Source organism: Primulina tabacum, chromosome 16, assembly GCF_025594145.1.
Source record: "Primulina tabacum isolate GXHZ01 chromosome 16, ASM2559414v2, whole genome shotgun sequence".
Classification (NCBI taxonomy): domain Eukaryota; kingdom Viridiplantae; phylum Streptophyta; class Magnoliopsida; order Lamiales; family Gesneriaceae; genus Primulina; species Primulina tabacum.
This window is the reverse complement of record NC_134565.1, coordinates 37041842-37059666: the sequence shown is the minus strand read 5'-3', so window position 1 is coordinate 37059666 and position 17825 is coordinate 37041842. Positions and strand designations below refer to the sequence as shown.

Below are 17825 nucleotides of genomic sequence, written 5' to 3'. Positions count from 1 at the left end.
AGATCAGCCCCTACGTGCAAGGCGCAAACCAACTCGCGCGGCCACGGCTAGGAATGGCCCTAGCCTTGCACCTTCCTATCCTGCCCCTACAGCCTTGCATGGACCACCATGGCTCGATGTTAGTACCCTTATGAGCCCAGCCCCTCGCCTAGAAAGCACCACGCACAGCCTCATTCCTAAACCACCCAAAAATCGAGCCTTAGCCATCCTTAATTTCACAATTCGTGCAGCCCTTAGCCTCTCATGTTTCAGCCGTGAATTGTGCTTCTATAGACTCTTAAACATGTGGAAAAACATCCCTTCAATTACCCCTACCATGGCAGTCCCTTAGTGCATCATTAGGAAGAGTTTTAAAAAAAGAAAACTCTACTTTTATGCATATTTAGCCATAAAAACGAAAATACAAGTGGTGCATCATATTTTTCATGCAAACATAATTAAATAGACATAATATAGTGTGAAAGATGTTTGAAGGAATATTAAGGCGTGTCCTTTGCGTTTATTACGCATGAAAAACAATTTGCAATACGAGGGATATTGACGTAGGGAGGATCTTGATGAATTTCCTTCAAAATCACGTGATATTCTTCTCCAAAAATCGTGTGATGTGTGTGTTTGTGTGCTGATGGAGAGTCCTAGTATTTTGCTTGATGTGTGCGTGTGTTTGTGAATAGATTTAGGGTTTTGAAAGATTTAAATTTGATATAAATAGTTGGGTAGTAAGCTAAGCCCATTAATCGAAAAGCAACCTAAACAAAATATTTTAAATATTATCTAATGAGCCCATTAACCTAGGTATAATAGGCTCATTAGATAATATTTAAAATATTTTGTTTAGGTTGCTTTTCGAAAATAATAATCGAGTCTCCAAAAAGTTCCTATTTTCGTAAAAAAATCGAATATCGGTTTAAAATACGACACGGCACATCAAAACACCTTAAAAAGTTTCCATTTTTAAAAATATCATTTAAAATATACCATATATTAAATAATTAAGAATAATCATTTAATAAAAATATTTTCTCTTATATGGTCCTGGGTCTCCATTCTTTGATCGCGTCTAGAATAACCTTTAAAATATAGTTTTATGCATTCTAGTAAAAAATCATATTTTAAATATGTAAACATGCACACCATATTTAATTCATGCAATTAAAACCATTGAATTAGTCATTTTCCACTTTCCTTAGATTTGGACACGGTTAAGTTATGATATCGCATTTTGTACCTTACAAGTCCTCCCTCCCTTAAATGAAATTTTGTCCTCAAAATTAAAACTTACCGAATAACTACTGGTAGCAACTCCTCATGTCTCTCTCGGTTTCCTAAGTAGCTTATTCCTCCTAGTGATTTAATCACTTGACCTTGACCATTTGTATAATCTTGTTTCAGAGTCTTCTTTCTTGCTTGCCTATCTTTCCTCGTATGACATGTTTGGAGTCAACTGTAGAGGCTCATAATTTAGTACATGCGAAGAATTCGACATGTACTTTCCTAACATTGAGATATGGAACACATTATGTACTCCAGCTAACATTGGTGGCAACGCCACTATATAGGCTAATGTTCTTTTCCAAAATCTCAAACGATCCTATGAACCTCAGACTGAGTTTGCCTTTCTTGCCAAATCTCATAACACCCTTCATAGGTGCTACTTTCACAAATACGTCGTCGCATACTGCAAACTCTAGCTCTCTTCGTTGCTTGTCGGCGTAGATCTTTTGTCAGCTTTGCGCAGTCTTCATCCTATCAAGGATTTTGACTACTAGCTCTGTTGTTTTCTTGATCAATTCCGGACCAAATTCTCCTCTTTCGCCAACCTCGTCCCAATATATAGGTGATTTACACTTTCTTCCATAAAGTGCCTCGTAAGAAGCCATTCTTATAGACAATTGATAGCTATTGTTATAGGTGAACTCCACTAGAGGTAACTTTGGTTCCCAACTTCCTTGGAAATCAATCACACAAGTTCGGAGTAGATCATCCAAAATTTGAATCAGCCTTTCAAGATGACCATCGATTTGAGGATGAAACGTTGTACTGAATAACAACTTTGTCCCAATTGCTGCATGTAGATTCTTCCAGAAAAACGATGTGAACCTCGGGTCTACGTTAGAAAGAATGAACCCTGGAATCCCATGCAATTGGACTATCTCTCGAATATACAGCTCTGCATACTGTGTCATGGTGAATGTCGTCTTGATAGGTAGAAAATGCGCTGACTTCGTAAGACGATCAATTATCACCCAAATGACATTGTATCCCTTGATAGTCCTTGGCAGTCTTACTACAAAATCTATAGTAATATTTTCTCATTTCTACTCAGGAATATGAAGTGGCTTAAGCTTTCCGGCTGGCTTCTGATGCTCAGGCTTAACTTGCTGGCATGTCAAACATTCGAACATAAAAGCAAGATGTCTCGCTTCATGCCCGACCACCAATATAATAACTGCAGATCCTTGTACATCTTCGTGCTTCCAGAATGTATGGAGTACGGAGTATTGTGAGCTTCTTTTATAATAACCACTCTTAGTGAATCGTTACTAGGAACCCATAGTCGATCTCGATATCGAACTATATCATCCTCCTTGGAATACAACTTCCGTACCTTAGCTTCATCTCTCAGTATCCATTTTTGTAATTACTCATCAGAAGACTGCTTTTCTCGGATTCTATCCCTCAGTTTCAACTGTACTGTCATAGTAGCAAGATTGGGGGCCTCGCCATTAGCATATACCGCAAGCTCGAATCGCTGAATCTCATACTACAATGGTCTTTGAAGTGATAATTGAGCAATAACTGCTGTTTTTCGACTCAATGCGTCCGCTACTACATTAGTTTTGCACATATGGTAGCTAATATCGCAGTCGTAGTCCTTTACCAATTCTAGCCGTCTTCGTTGTCTCATGTTCAACTCTTTTTTGGGTGAAGAAGTACTTCAAGCTCCTATGGTCAGTGAAAATCTTGCACTTCTCCCCATATAAGTAATGTCTCCAAATTTTCAATGCAAATACTACCGCTGCAAGCTCGAGGTCATGAGTCGAGTAATTCTTCTCATGAACCATCAATTGTCTAGACGTATAAGCTATCACTCGGTCATTTTGCATCAACACTGCGTCCTAAACCAAGCTTTGAGTCGTCCGTATAAAGAACATACTCTCATTGCCCCGATGACATCGACAGAACTGGCGCTGAAGTCAAGGATCACTTCAGCTTCTCAAAACTCTCTTGGCATTCGGATCCTCAAATAAATTTTGCGTTCTTCTTCGTCAAAACGGTCAAGGGTACTGCGATAGTAGAGAAACCTTGAATGAACTTTTGGTAGTAGCCAGCTAGACCCAAGAAACTACGGATCTCGGCTACGCTCTTCAGTACTGGTCATTCCTTAACTGCCTCGACTTTGCTAGAATCAACTTCAACTCGATCTCTAGAAATGATGTGGCCTAAGAACGCCACTCTCTTGAGCCAAAACTCGCACTTGCTGAACTTAGCGAATAACTTTCTATCTTGCAATATTTGTAGCGTCGTTCTCAAGTGTTGATTATGCTCCTCTCGGATCTTTAAGTAAATCAGAATGTCATCAATGAAGAATATGATGAATTGATCCAGATATGATTAAAATACGTGATTCATGAGATCCATGAAAATCACTGGTGCATTGGTCAACCCAAATGGTATGACCATAAACTCATAGTACTCATATCGAGTCCTAAAAGCCGTCTTATGAACATCGGACGCCTTTACCTTCAGCTGATGGTATCTAGAACGAAGATATATCTTCTAGAAAATGGATGCTCCTTGCAATTGATCAAATAATCTTCGATTATAGGTAGGGGATACTTATTTTTGATGGTGACTCTATTCAGCTCTCGATAATCAATGCAGAGTCGCATACTACCATCTTTTTTCTTCACAAATAATACGGGTGTGCCCCACGAAGAACTAGAGCGAATAAAACTTTTGTCCGACAATTCTTGAATTTGATCCTTTAACTCTTTCATTTCGGCAGGTGCTAGATAATAGGATACCTTAGAAATTGACACAGTGTCCGACATCAACTCAATAGAAAATTTCACTTCTTGGTCCGGTGGAATACCAAAAATGTCATCAGGAAAGACAATAAGAAAGTCTCTGACGACCTCAACATTCTCTAGCTTCTGACTGACAGGAATATGTGTTGAAGTAACACATGCTAGAAAAGATTGACAGCCTCGCTTAACAAGTCAACAAGAAGAGGCGGATGTTCACATTTCACATACAGTCCCAGACTCTTAAACGGGGAATTTTCTGAGTTTATAAAGTTACAAAAAGTCTAATACATGACATCTCCAAATAGAGCAACAAGATAAAAGAGCTGGTGCAACTGGAAGAAGTAGTAGGACATGGCATTGTGAAAATAACATGGCCTAGGCGTTTACTGGAAACCAAGGCAGTCCAGGTTGAGAGCATTGATTGGAATTTGGAAGTGGCACTATTGGTCCGAGAAATATACGCCACAAGTCGAGTATAATGGTGACAAGCATCGCAGCACCTAAAGCATCTATGGCTACACGAGGCAAATCCCAAGGATCACCAAGTTTCTCGTCGATTCTGCACGTCACATAAGTGTCGCATTAGACAAAAAGTAGAGGTTAAAAACAACAAGATTTCAAAAGAATTGTGTACGTTTTTACAGTTACGGCTTCTCAGAAAAAGTGGGAAACCATTTTCACAAAGGTTTGACCTCATGGAAGATTAGATGATAATTGTTTTATACTTTATCGCATCTCCTATTGTTGCGGCAAACCGGCTCCAGAATTATTATCCAAAACATACGACACGTCACTAGTTAATAAATGCTAGCTCTGATAACAAGTTAGAAATCACTTTTCCCAAAAGCCCAAACACAGGTGTGAAAATAATTCATATTTAAATAAAAAGCTTAGTAGATCTAGAAATTATAGCCGTAGACAGAGGAATCCTGTCAACTTAAACCTTTAATTCGGACAGTCAAAAAGGTCATGGTCTTCTACTACAACTTGATTCTGGTGAGGTATTATTATTCACTGGACCTCAGTTGTGACAATAATGATAGAAGTCATAAGATATCAATATCTTATTCTTTGGCAATTTTCAATTTTATTCTTTCGAAGGTGGCAGCTCGTGGACTTAATGTTTGAGTCACATCATTTGGTAACTAAATTATTCTCATGTCACCATTCCATTTCCAACAAACATGGCTATTCCATAGGTCTTACTTCACACACACCGGCCAGAAAACCTAACTAGTTTCTTCGGTTTTTGTCCCCTGTTCCTCATCTTCTGTTCAGTACCAAAATGTCGCACAAACAAAAGAATAACACACATTGAAAGAGAATGAGAGAGATCTTGAATAAAATATTTACCTCAAAAACATAGGGAAGCTAACAAAAAAGTATATTGCATAAAACAAAGAACCGACTTTGTACATGGATGCTCGGTCCACAAATTCGTAATATGGAAACTGCATGCATCAAAGCAGGAGATTTAAATTAACAGGTGTGTCGCCACCAACTCCAATTGATAAAATATTAGACAGCAAATGAACAACACAGAGTGGCAGATCCAACCATCAGGAGAAAGGGGGCCAAACGGGGTGAGATAGGATGACGGAATGACATGGTGGGTGGGATGATGAACTTATCAGTCTAGGGAAAATCTAAATAAATGTTTCAAAAAAATTTGTTCAAGAGGGGATGATTGCAACCCCACCCCCCCTGATGAACCCACACACACCAACACAACATCAACAGTTTTGGCCCAGGAAAAAAGGACGTAACTTTGCAATCCATATATTTCACTCACATTGGAAATAGCTAGTGTCTCCAGATATGCTATAAAGTATGAAAGAGCCAGAATCCAGGCTGCTTTAAAAAGAAACTGTGTTTTCTCGGGCAAGTGAGCAATTGAATGCTGGATTCTACGAAGTGTCATATTTGATGACACGTGGTAGAACAAGAAGCATACATGTGTGAGAAGGAAAGTGGTGTGAGGTACCTGCATAGAGTTGATTTTACAATCAATTCTGAATAACTACAAAACAATGAAGAATGAAAACATAATGGGTAGTGTTGTCTCACATTGTTCATTTTCCACGAGGGGAATGTATATGAGGCGCCAAGAACAGTGAAAAAATAGTGTGTCCAAAAATAATTTCCGACATAACTGAAAAGTATGACCCAGAGATTAGCCTGACAGAACAAAAAAATTTGACTCCTTAGTAACGTAAAATAACATAAACATTAATTGATGTCAGAATTGGCAGCCACAAGTCAAGAGAGGTCAAACGACCAGAAAAAAGATTGCAATAAAACTTGGTCTAAACAATCAAATACTAGTTTGTCGAATTGTACAAGTTGCATGGCAGCAAACGATTTAAAGGTCCTGTCCAATTTGTACTCACTATATATTGAATCAAAGAGCCAGAGCGGTCTCTTTGATCTATCATTTTGATTTTACCAAAATAGTCAAATTGATTTATCTATGTTAGATGGATTCCAAACATGAACATGATTGTTCTGGTATATTTCAATTAAATCCACTGAAACAACAATCATTTTCATGCGAAAATTTTATATCTTTTATCATTCTTTTTCAAGTTTTGATCTAATCAAGTTACCAACAAGGGAACAAACATTTTGCGGCACAATGAGCCTGACCAGATAATTTCAAACAAACACGCTGCACGGGTGACATAACTAGTATAAAAAATTTGCAAGGTTTCTTTTTTAGCAAAGCAATAGTTTTTTCATAAGAAACCTTCAGTAGAAAAGGAAAAAAACTTGTAAAAGAACTCGAAACACAGGCTTTACTTCATCCAGAATCCAGATCTTATTCATAAATCGATTTGCAAGACCTAATTCCGGAATTTCATTCACATTTAATAAAAAATGGGGTTGAGTATGAATTGCATGTGGTTTTACGGAAAATTATAGTCATATCCATGTTTAATTAGGCACCTTTTGAGTTAATTATTATGTATATTGGCAATGCTCATGTATGATGACGATGCTTTTAATCCTTGATTATGTTGACTAAGAAAAGCCAAATTTAGCCAGAAATATGAGAAAAAATCATAAAAATTCGATTTGCGTAGACTCTGAGAGAAGAAATCCCCCACGAGACAGAGAGAAGAAGAAAACGTTAACCAACAGCAGGCACAGAACTGTGTTGGTCCTCTGTTGGAATCGTGCTTGAGCAAAATGGAGGATTTGATTTAAGTACAATACTCTCTACTTATAAATTGGATCCTTTTTAGTCCCATCTTTTCCATAGATCAAATTAGAACTTGATATTCACTACTTATAAATTGCATGAAATTGATCAGCAGTTCTATTACACTATCTCACTTATATTTATGTGAAATGGTTGACAACATAACACGAAGATAGCGATTCAGAACTTCACAAGAGTGTAGTGGAAGAAAATTTGGAACTCAGAAATGAGTAATACTTACTTTTACCCAATAGCGATCCTTCCAACATAAACTGCTATCAGCCTGGAAGAGTTGAGGAAAAACAAAATGTTTCACTCATTAAATATTTAAAAAGGCAGCAAAATCCCTGTTTTGACAAAAAAAACAATCCTGCCAATGGGCTGGGTAAAATGATCTTTTAGCACTAATGGCACTACAAAACATGAGCTAAAACAGTTCCATGTAATCAAACTAAATTGATTTAATAAGAGGGGATCGGCCTTCTATTCACCTTCCCAACAAGAATCATTGGTATAATGAATGTGGGGAGTGATGAAACAAGTCCCAGAAAAAGGTATTCCCACTTGGTGAAATTCTGACAAAAAGAATAGGAGTGTTAATACAAATTGTATATCTGAGAACACAAGCTCCAGTGCGTTTTACAGCACCACCAGCACGCAAACTAAAGATCACAATTATAAAGAAAATAGTTGAAAGAGGAACAAGACTACACACTCAGCTTAGTAGCTTATTGTTTAAATCCAATTAAAACAATCCAGGAAAAATATCTGTAGGCCATGGATTTCTATCAAATGAAACCACATAGAAATTACGTGGACAATCATTTAATTGACAGAATCATGCATGGATGAATAGTGGTCTATCAATCTGTAACAGAGCATATATAGCATAAAAAATTTGCTTGAACAGAGGATTGCCAGGTGAAGTTATACATCATGCGACACTCCCAAAAGTTAACACAAAGTTAACAAGGAACAGAACTTCCACATAGGGATAACTCTTGATCAACAAAAATGGTATAAGAAGAAACATTCCTTTTAACTTACAACGAACAAATATATTCCTTTGAAATCTCTTCGGTCGAACTATAATTTATAGATCTAAAACTTGAAATTTAAAGGAATGGATGGATGATGCAAAGTGAACTGATTGCAGTTACATCATCCAAAATAATTAACGACCAAAAAGCAAACTAATAAGTACCAATGGTCAATGGACAATGGACAAGCCGTAGTAGATCAAGCTTTGTAGCTGTTGCATAACTTAGTGCTAAGATGAATTTTCAAGAACAAGTCTATCACTGAATCTTGAAATCCTAAAACTCATCTTAATACTTAAATCAATACGAGATTACCAAATCCACTCCCGAAAACAGTACCCTCGAATATTTATTTTTGATTCATACAAGAATGGTTCTTATTTGCCACGGAGACGATAGTTGAATCCACATTGTACAGCAACAATTTTACTTAGAAATGGACAAAAACAACAGATGATTAACTTTACTGCATATGTAGACTAAGTTACCTCGTAAAGTTTGTAGGGTACAACAATGCCAAGACAAAGAGTGAGCCAAAAAGGAGTGTAGAGAAGGAAAAATACTTCCCCCCATCTCTTGCTGGGGTCTTGAGCCAACCAAAGATTTGAATTTGAGCTACCACCCACTTCAGCACCTGAAAATTTCATCGAAATAATTAAGTTCCATGAATTAACAATACAAACTTTGGGTTTGCCCAGACAGAAAGCTTAAAAAAACTGTCTTCGGTGACTGGCACATCACCTCCCATTTCGTTTCTGATAATTGGATGCAGATACAAAGAGCTTAAGTGCTATTGACACTGGATTTCAATTAGACACTAAAAATAAACAAAAAAATACTTCGTATCAAAGATTTGTCCTTTACGGCTGGACACAGGAAATATACAAGAACTGAGGCACCAAAACATGGAAGAGCAGAGAGAAACATAGACTGATTAAAAGGGCGAAGAACTGGGGCGCATAGTGGAAACAAACAGGGGCCGGACAGTAAATCGGGTCGGGTTTCTAGGTCCGAATTTGTCATCACGATTCTATTAGATTATTACTGCTGAAATTACTTTAGTCAATTACATTGACTTAAACTTCTTTTTTTTTTAAAAAAAAAAGACGTTTACAGTTTGAGAACAGCAATTGATAAATTATATTGTTACTCATGGCTTTGAAGCTTATGGTAAAATCTAGTTTTTTTCCCAAAAAAAAATATAAATTCTTTGGATATAGCACAACCCCCACCGCTGCTTATTCGGACAGAGGCATAGGTTTATTACTTTCGGATTTGGGAAGCTTTCTTGTATAATATAAACACATGGAACTTGTGTTTATTTAGATAGTGAAACCATATAATTAATACCATGCGTTGTGATGGAAGAAAAGGAGAGAGCGGCTAACAAATAGTTTTACATCCAATGTCAATAGAAAACGTGTTAAATTATTTGATCAAACGTGTTAAATTATTATATACAAATCTCATGATCCAGCAATGAAATTCAGATATCCCCTCTCACATTATAACAACCTTCCGGGGCAAAACCGATCACGAGTTTCGGTTCAAACCCACTCTGACATTATTCAAACTTCGTCAACGTATTCTGAAACTAACAACAACAAAATTTCATCGCCATCTACGGTCAAAGAAAGAGGTGTCATTGCGCTCCACCAGAGCCATATTTATTTCCAAAAACAATCATCTGAAGCTAGTCGTAGCCTGCAAGCACACCAGCGCCTGCAATGGCAGGGAAGGATGTTTGCACCAGCACCCTTGAACAAAGATTAGCACCCTCGTTTTTAAGGATCTGAGTGAATGCATCCATAAAGCTCTCATCCAAATACCCGGGTAATCGACTACTCGGGCTACCTCGAGAATTGAACCACACTCGAGTATGATTGATACATGTCATCTAATCTGTCAGAACAACTTGGGCTTTGAGTGTCCTAGAAGCCATCAGAAGCTAGAATATGGGCAACCGACTTGCCATACTTAGTAGGTGGCACTGAAATCGAGGTACCTACCTCATTTTCTTACTATAAATAGCAGGTATTAATGTCATTTATAGATTCTGAAATCTTTGAACCCTAGGCATTATACTTATTTTCTCTCAAATATTGTTTGTGTTCATCTTCAACATGCTGACTTTAGCATCGGAGTGACTACGCCGGACACCCCTCCGGCGCCCATTCACGAGTTCTTTTTATTGTTTGCAGGTGCTCTCACAGCCATTACCTTCAATCAAAATTCCCAAACACTATAAATTGTTGATTCGATCCGGTGGAGCACCCGACCCTGCTCATCCATTTCACAAGGATCACATCATTGGCGCCGTCTGTGGGAAACTTGAGTTCAAGACGTTGATATGGCTCGTACAAGAAGAACCAACCAAGATAATTCTCGCGCCCAGGATGATGGAGGGCAGACTTCAAGACAAGTCGGTGTTAATAACACTGGACCAAATCTCATTACTTTAACCCCGGAGGAGTTACAAAAGATTGTATCCGATGCCATAAAGCAAGCTATGGCCAGGAAAGAAGTCTCTCATCATGTTACACCACCAGGGGATAGACAGGGGCATGTGCAGGAGCAGGAGTATGAGCAGGAGATGAGGGAGGATGAGATGGGAGGAGAAGATGAGGAATCCAGCGCTGGGTCCAAATCTCGTACCGTGGCAGAAGAGTTGTTGGAGTTGAGACAAAAGATGAAGGTGCTGTAAGGACAGTTGGAGATTCAGGGCACTTCCCGGGCAGTCCCTAGGGGATGTCCGTTTGCTGAGATCATTGTCCGGGAACCTCTTCCCGGGAACTTTAAATCAGCCAAAATAAAGGATTAAGATGGCAACGCAGACCCAGAGGAACATTTGGCCAGATTCGAGAACATGGCCATGCTACATTGTTACACTGATAGAATCAAGTGTAAAGTGTTCCTGACAACACTGGTGGATTCGGCTCAAAGGTGGTTCGAAGGTTTGACCCCTCAAAGTAATAGTTCTTTCAGAGACTTCCAAAAGGTGTTCTCACACCATTTCAGTAGCAGCAAAAAGTACAAGAAGACTTTTTTTCGTCTTTTCGAAGTCAAGCAGAGCCCGGAGGAGAGTCTGAGGGCTTATATTCGAAGATTCAACAGAGTGGCTCTGGACGTTCCAACTTGTGCCACTGAAACCAAGACTACCGCATTCACCCAGGGCCTGAGAGATGGTGAGTTTTTCAAATCATTGACTAAGAAGGTGCCCGAGGATTTTGAGGACTTATTGTCAGGGGCAGAGAAGTATATTAACATGTAAGAGGCTCAGAAGCAGAAGAGGGAGGCTGTTAAGAAGGAGAGAGGAGATCGGGTGTCTAAGCCCGAGGAGAGGAGGCAGAAGAGGAGTAATCCAAGGCATTTTTCTCAGCACGTGCCTCTGAAGATTGCCCGGGAAAGGGAAGTACAAGAATGCAGTAGAGACCTGGCCCCGGACCATCAATTATCCTTGCCAGAAAAGAGAGGATTTTGCATTTTCCACAAAAAGTGTTACCATAACACTGAAGATTGCAAAACATTAAAGGGAAATTATGTTTCATCTTCCATCCCCGAACCCAGTCACAACAACAGAGAGCCGATATTGCCACCTTGGACATCTCGGCAGCCAGGGTCCAGCGCCCGGGGAGGAGGTATGAGGAGTAGTCCGAGAGGAGAGCCCGGAAGAAGAAGAGAGCCCGAGCTTGAGAGAAAAAAGAATTCACCCCCTGTTACGTGGTTGATAAAAATGATATCAAGAGGCTCTACTGACGAAGACTCCAACCGGGCGAGGAAGTCGAGGAGTAAAAGGGAGTGTATGGAGGTAGAAGGAATGAGGAGGAGCGAGGCGGTCATCAGTTTTGGCCCCGAGGATTTAGAGGAAGTGAATCTACCCCAGAATGATGCCTTGGTGATCCAAGCCCGGGTGGCAAATTATGACATTTTGAGAGTCTTTATTGACTCGGGCAGCTCTGTAAATGTAATTTTTAAAGATACCTTTGTGCAGATGGATTTGCAGGGCTATCACTTGGAAACTGTGGAAACTGCCCTATTTGGCTTTGCTGGCCATGTGGTCTACCTAGAATGGGAGATTGTCTTACCACTAACCCTGGGCTCCCAGGATCTCAAGAAAACGGTGATGGCTTCTTTCACTGTGGTGGACTTCCCATCATCTTATAACATCATTCTAGGGAGGCCGGCCATGAATGAGCTGAGGGCTGTGCCATCTACCTACCACCAAAAAATAAAGTTTCCAGTGGGAGCCAGGGTGAGAGAAGTCCGGGGTGATCAGCCATCTTCTCGGAAATGCTATGTGGATGCGGTCCGGGCGGATCGGAGAAAATCCAAGTGGGAGGGGAAGAAAACCAGAGTGGATGTAGCAGGAGGAAGAGTGGTGGAAAAAGGGGAAGTGCATTTTGTAGCAAAAGAAGAGCAGGAGATAGTAGAAGTCGGACCAGACCAACAAATCCGGGTTGCTCGGGATCTCAGTACATCCACCCGGGTTAGTTTAATTAACTGTTTAAAAGCTAATATCCATGTGTTTTCCTGGTCCCAACAGGAGTTGACAGGGATTTCTCCCTTAATATCGGAGCACCAATTGAACATTCTCCCGGGATCTCACCCGGTAAAGCAAAAGAAGAGACACTTTAGTCCTGAAAAGGACAAAGTCATTGATGAGCAGGTGAAAGAACTCCTGAAGGCCGGCCACATTCGGGCAATTCAATTTCCTACATGGCTCTCGAATGTGGTATTGGTGCCCAAATCTATCGGGAAGTGGCGCATGTGTGTGGACTTCCGCGATCTTAATAAGGCTTGTCCCAAGGATCATTATCCTCTGCCCCGTATTGATCAATTGGTGGGTTACTATATATAAGAGAAGGAAATCAATCTCCGCCGTTTATCTTAATCAAAATCGGACGAACGAGACGAATCTAGGAAATTGGGCAGACAGGTAAAAGGGCATGTACGGATATCGAGGGAACATGCTCATTATTGCCTCGAAATATGAAAGGATTTTTGGCGGTGTAAATGCTAAAGCACGCGTCATTATGACACCTCTTGGACTAATTAGAATACTAAACGACAAGAATGGCAGAGCCTGGGAGAGAGGAGGAGAAATCTCTCATTACCTAAATAAAAGTCATAAAAATAACTTTAACATAACTTAAAATCATAAATCATATCTAGTGCGGAAAACTAGCGTCGGTCCTCGGGTTATGTGCACCTTCAGTCCAGCAAAGTCAACCATCAAGACCTCCATAATCATTATTATCATAATCACCTGCATCAATCACACCTAGTGAGTCTAAAGACTCAACACGTCATATTCTTGATAACGAGTAATACGTAATACAGTTAACATATAACAGTGAAAAATACTTGTACTTAAAATATCGTTTTCATGAAGATGCATAAACATAAACATAACATTTTCGTAAACATTTTCATGATGCATAAAACTTTAAAATAAAAACATTTTCATAATCTTATGCATAAACATTTTCATATAAACATAAACATATTCATATTCATATCCATATTCATATCAACATATTCATGTCCTCATATTCATATTCCTATTAACATATTCATATTCATGTTCGTGTATGTTGAATTCAGATCGTGATTGTGATTCGTATTCTTAAACGTATTGGGCGATAGATCCATCTAAAGAAAACCACAGTACTGGGCGGCGGGGGACACCAGCAACACTCTCACCGGTCAACTGGGCCCTGACCTACGTATTAACATATCATGTCATTGGAAATACGATCGTCGGGGCTCCCTCTGGGGTCTTTTCTCATAAATGGGCTCCCTCTGGGGCCTTCTCCCCTCACGACATCTCCAATCATATCATCGTATTCGTATTCGTATCCGTATCCAAGGAAACACGATCGTCGGGCTCCCACTGGGACCATAACCCTCACGATATTTCCAACATGTAGTAGTCACAATCCCTTCACGTCCTTCAACATGTTATCATTACGTAATAAAAACATGCATATAATATCATTTTATTTCGAAACCAAGCATGCAACACATCTTTTAAATGTCCAATTTAAATCATAAAAATCCATAAACATTTAAAATAAACGTTTTAACATCTTAAAAATTCATAAACATTTAAAATTGACATATTAACATATAAAAATTCATAAACATCCATAATCATTGAAAATAATCATATTAGCATATAAAATAGCATTTAGGACACTGCCATGACGTTTACTAATTTCTAGGTGTAAAATGACCGTTTTACCCCTGGACATAAAATTTCCCGTTTTTGACATTTTCTTAATTTCATTGACTATAACATGTCCCAAATAATTATTTAAGCCTACACGAATTTTTCTATATTTTTATTTGGCTTAAATCGATGACTTTTAATTTAATCTTTAAATGTGACATATTAATGTATTTTAATCTCGAATTAAACCAAACCTTAATATAAAATTCCCAAATCAAAAATTTAGACTTATAATAATTATTTAAGCTTAAATATAATTTTTCATAATTTTATAAACCTTAAAACTAGGTGTTTCCCTATTCGTTTTTAAACTTAGACGTACTTCCCAGTTTTGACTCGTATGGACTCGAAACTTAACCAAACTTTACCAAACTTGAACCAAACCTTAATAACACCTAACTAACCCATATACAACCAAATTACAGCCCATTAAGTCCATTGGATATGCCTAGGAAGCTACTGAATTTTTCTGCACAAGAGTCCTAGTCCTAATATGATTCGAACCTAGGCTAGCTTCGCCTCCAGCCCTTAACCACCATGTCCAGCCTCTACCCATCCCTCCTATGCAGCCCAATTAAGTCTAGTGGACCCTCCCTAACCGCATCTAGCAGCCGTGACCCTCAAAGACTCCTAGTCGAAGAGTCCTTTCCCTTAAGGAGTCTATTTTCGTTTTTATTCCTTCCCTATTTTTTTCAACCTTTAAACATACACCTAGGGACCCTTAAACATGTGGAAAAACATCCCTTCAAGTACTCCTACCATGGCAGCCCCTCTGTGCATCATTATGAAGAGTTTTAAAAAAGAAAAACTCTTGTTTTGTGCATGTATAACCATAAAAACGAAAATATAAAAGCTTGTATCATGTTTTTCATGCAATCATGTATCAAACACATAATATGGTGTGAAAGATGAGTAAAAGGAGAATATGGCGTGCCTTTGCGTTATTAATGCACGATTATACGTTGACGATTGAAGAACGACGACACGAAGACGATGGCTTAATTTTTCCTTGCAAAATTTTGATCCTCCTTGAAGAATATGATGTGTGTGCCGTGAGTTTAAGGTGCAAAGGATTCCTTGAATTTGTTGGGGTGAGGGAGGCGTTGGTGTTTGTGGGGTTATGGGGGTGATTAACATATTTTATAGTTAATAATTCTTTAATTAAGCTTAGGCCCATTAAGCATACAAATTAGGCCATTAATGCTTAATTAGAATTTAATTAAAATATTAAATTAGTTTTGTTTAAATAAGTTTGCGAATTTATTAGCCGGGTTGTCAAAACGTTCGTATTTTTGTTGAAAAACCAACACCGATAAAATTTACGTCCCGGCGTATAAAATCACCTCAAAACCCCATATTTTTTTTTTAAAAATAAGAAAAAATATCACTCATATTTTAAATAATTAAAAACAACTATTTAATAGAAACATTTTCTATTTTCAGCCCTCGGTCTCCGTTCCTCGATCGCAACTCGAATAACCTTTAAAAATACATTTTTAATGCAATAATGTAGAAAAGTATATTTTAAACATGTCAATATGCAAAATATAATTAATTAATGCAATTAAAACATATAATTAAAATACAAAGGAGTTTAATAATTTGTGCATATGGTTCGCGTGGACCTTTAAATTTTCCGGACGTTACAGTAGCTCTCATGTGTGTTGCTCGAGCATTATTCTTGTTGATCGTATCGTTTGTTTGGCTCTGTCTACCCCGTTGACATTGGGTCATGTTCATGCATTTCACATTTCATCGTTACTTATATTTATGCATGATTTACGTTATTATTATGTTTTTTGAATTGTTTCATACCAGAATCCTACACAAGAAGAGTTCGTGGTTGAGGTTGGGTTTTGGTTCGTCGGAGTCTTCCGGCTAGCTATATATGTATTTTTTGAGTTGTGGTCAATTTTATGTCATGTATTATTATCCGAGGAGATGCCCCGTGTATCTTCATAGTTATTTGGATTGATCATTGCTTGTTTGGATTTAATTTTTGTTGTTTGGAAGCCTTGCCGGCTTAGTTGAACCGCTGCATGTGATATTTATGTTTTGTGCATGACCGATAATTGCATGTGTTTGTTTATGATTACCGCAACGTCATCCTTGAGTCATTTTCTTTTACAGTTATTTTAAATTTTTGATATATCCTATTTACAGGGAGGTCATATCAAAATTTTTCGAGGCTCCGATGTCCATTTTAAAGTATATTAAATCATTTTTCCGCTGCAAATTTGTTTAAATCAACATTGTTTGATAATTAATTGTAACTATAGTAATAGAACCTCAAAAATTTTGATTTTGATGATAACAAACTTATTATTGTGTTTCTAATATATTTACCCAAGTTTGTAGTTGCTAGCTCATGCTGGACCATCCTAACAACCCATGATCAGTAGTGGTGCATGGGTATGAGCCGAAGCCCATGTTGGTTCAGCCCAATGACCCATGATTGTTACACTCTGTCTGGTGATTTAATTCGATGAAATGATAAGTCTCGAGGGATTATGCTTTGATATATCATTAACTGCTAAATTTCAGCAGTACTTATGTAGATAATTTTGTGTTTATTTATCAGAACAAAAGTTTCAAAGGGGATAAAGAATATCAGAGGCATGAACTTGCCTTTGTTTGAATAATGAGGCTCATTATGATGTGTTCTAAAACACTCACCGTTCTGTTTTGACACTCGAGCTACAGTTCATGACAATGAACTGCTCTAAATTCCCTATAGTTTCTAAATCCATCTTTTACGTACTAATGCTTCGACAGACAAATGAACATATATTGTCCATGTCGACAGATGCAAAAAACGTTCTTGTTGGATTACTCTTTCCTTGTCTCTTTGTGGAAAGGTGCTTATAGTGAATTCACGGTATTATGGCATGACAAACATTTGTTATTTCAATGCAGCAGAAATTACCAAAATGAAGCACGATGAAATGTTATTCCAGACAGCTCCAGAAAGCCCTATCCTACGTGTTAACAACTGTGGTTTCTTCGCACTAGTAAAATTTTGGGTTTTTACTTCGCTACTGGTTACTTCAGCGATTATTAATTATGAAATAGTATATACCAATCAACTTCAGTAATAACACCGGCGAAGTAAAATATTATTTTTTACTTCAAAATTTAAAAAACATGGGCTTCACTTCTAATTTTTTGCAACATTTTACGCAGAGTAGTTTTGATGAATAAAAAAATTAAAAAAAAATTAAAATTTATATTTAGTGAAGTAAAAGAATTGAACCATATGTAATTTTTTTAAAAAATGAAATATTATTAAATTAATTTTTTTTTAAAAAAAATTATAATTA

General features: G+C 38.0%; 1 protein-coding gene across 1 annotated transcript; it reads right to left on the bottom strand.

Annotated features, from left to right (window-relative positions):
• Positions 1-4223: 4223 nt before the first annotated feature.
• LOC142529966 (cycloeucalenol cycloisomerase-like) lies at positions 4224-9332 on the bottom strand. The gene is made up of 8 exons (XM_075635699.1): positions 9015-9332; positions 8762-8907; positions 7725-7808; positions 7475-7516; positions 6099-6209; positions 5824-6015; positions 5385-5482; positions 4224-4590 (listed from the first exon to the last, which is right to left on the bottom strand). The coding sequence occupies exons 1-8, from the start codon at positions 9019-9021 to the stop codon at positions 4407-4409; spliced, it is 864 nt and encodes a 287-aa protein (XP_075491814.1). The 5' UTR covers positions 9022-9332; the 3' UTR covers positions 4224-4406.
• Positions 9333-17825: the final 8493 nt, after the last annotated feature.

Excerpts from the sequence above, each read along its gene's own strand:
- LOC142529966 (XM_075635699.1), bottom strand. Across the intron at positions 6,210-7,474 it reads AGGATCGCTATTGGGTAAAA|GCTAATCTCTGGGTCATACT; the intron begins GTAAGTATTACT and ends TTGTTCTGTCAG. Across the intron at positions 6,016-6,098 it reads CCTCGTGGAAAATGAACAAT|GTACCTCACACCACTTTCCT; the intron begins GTGAGACAACAC and ends AACTCTATGCAG.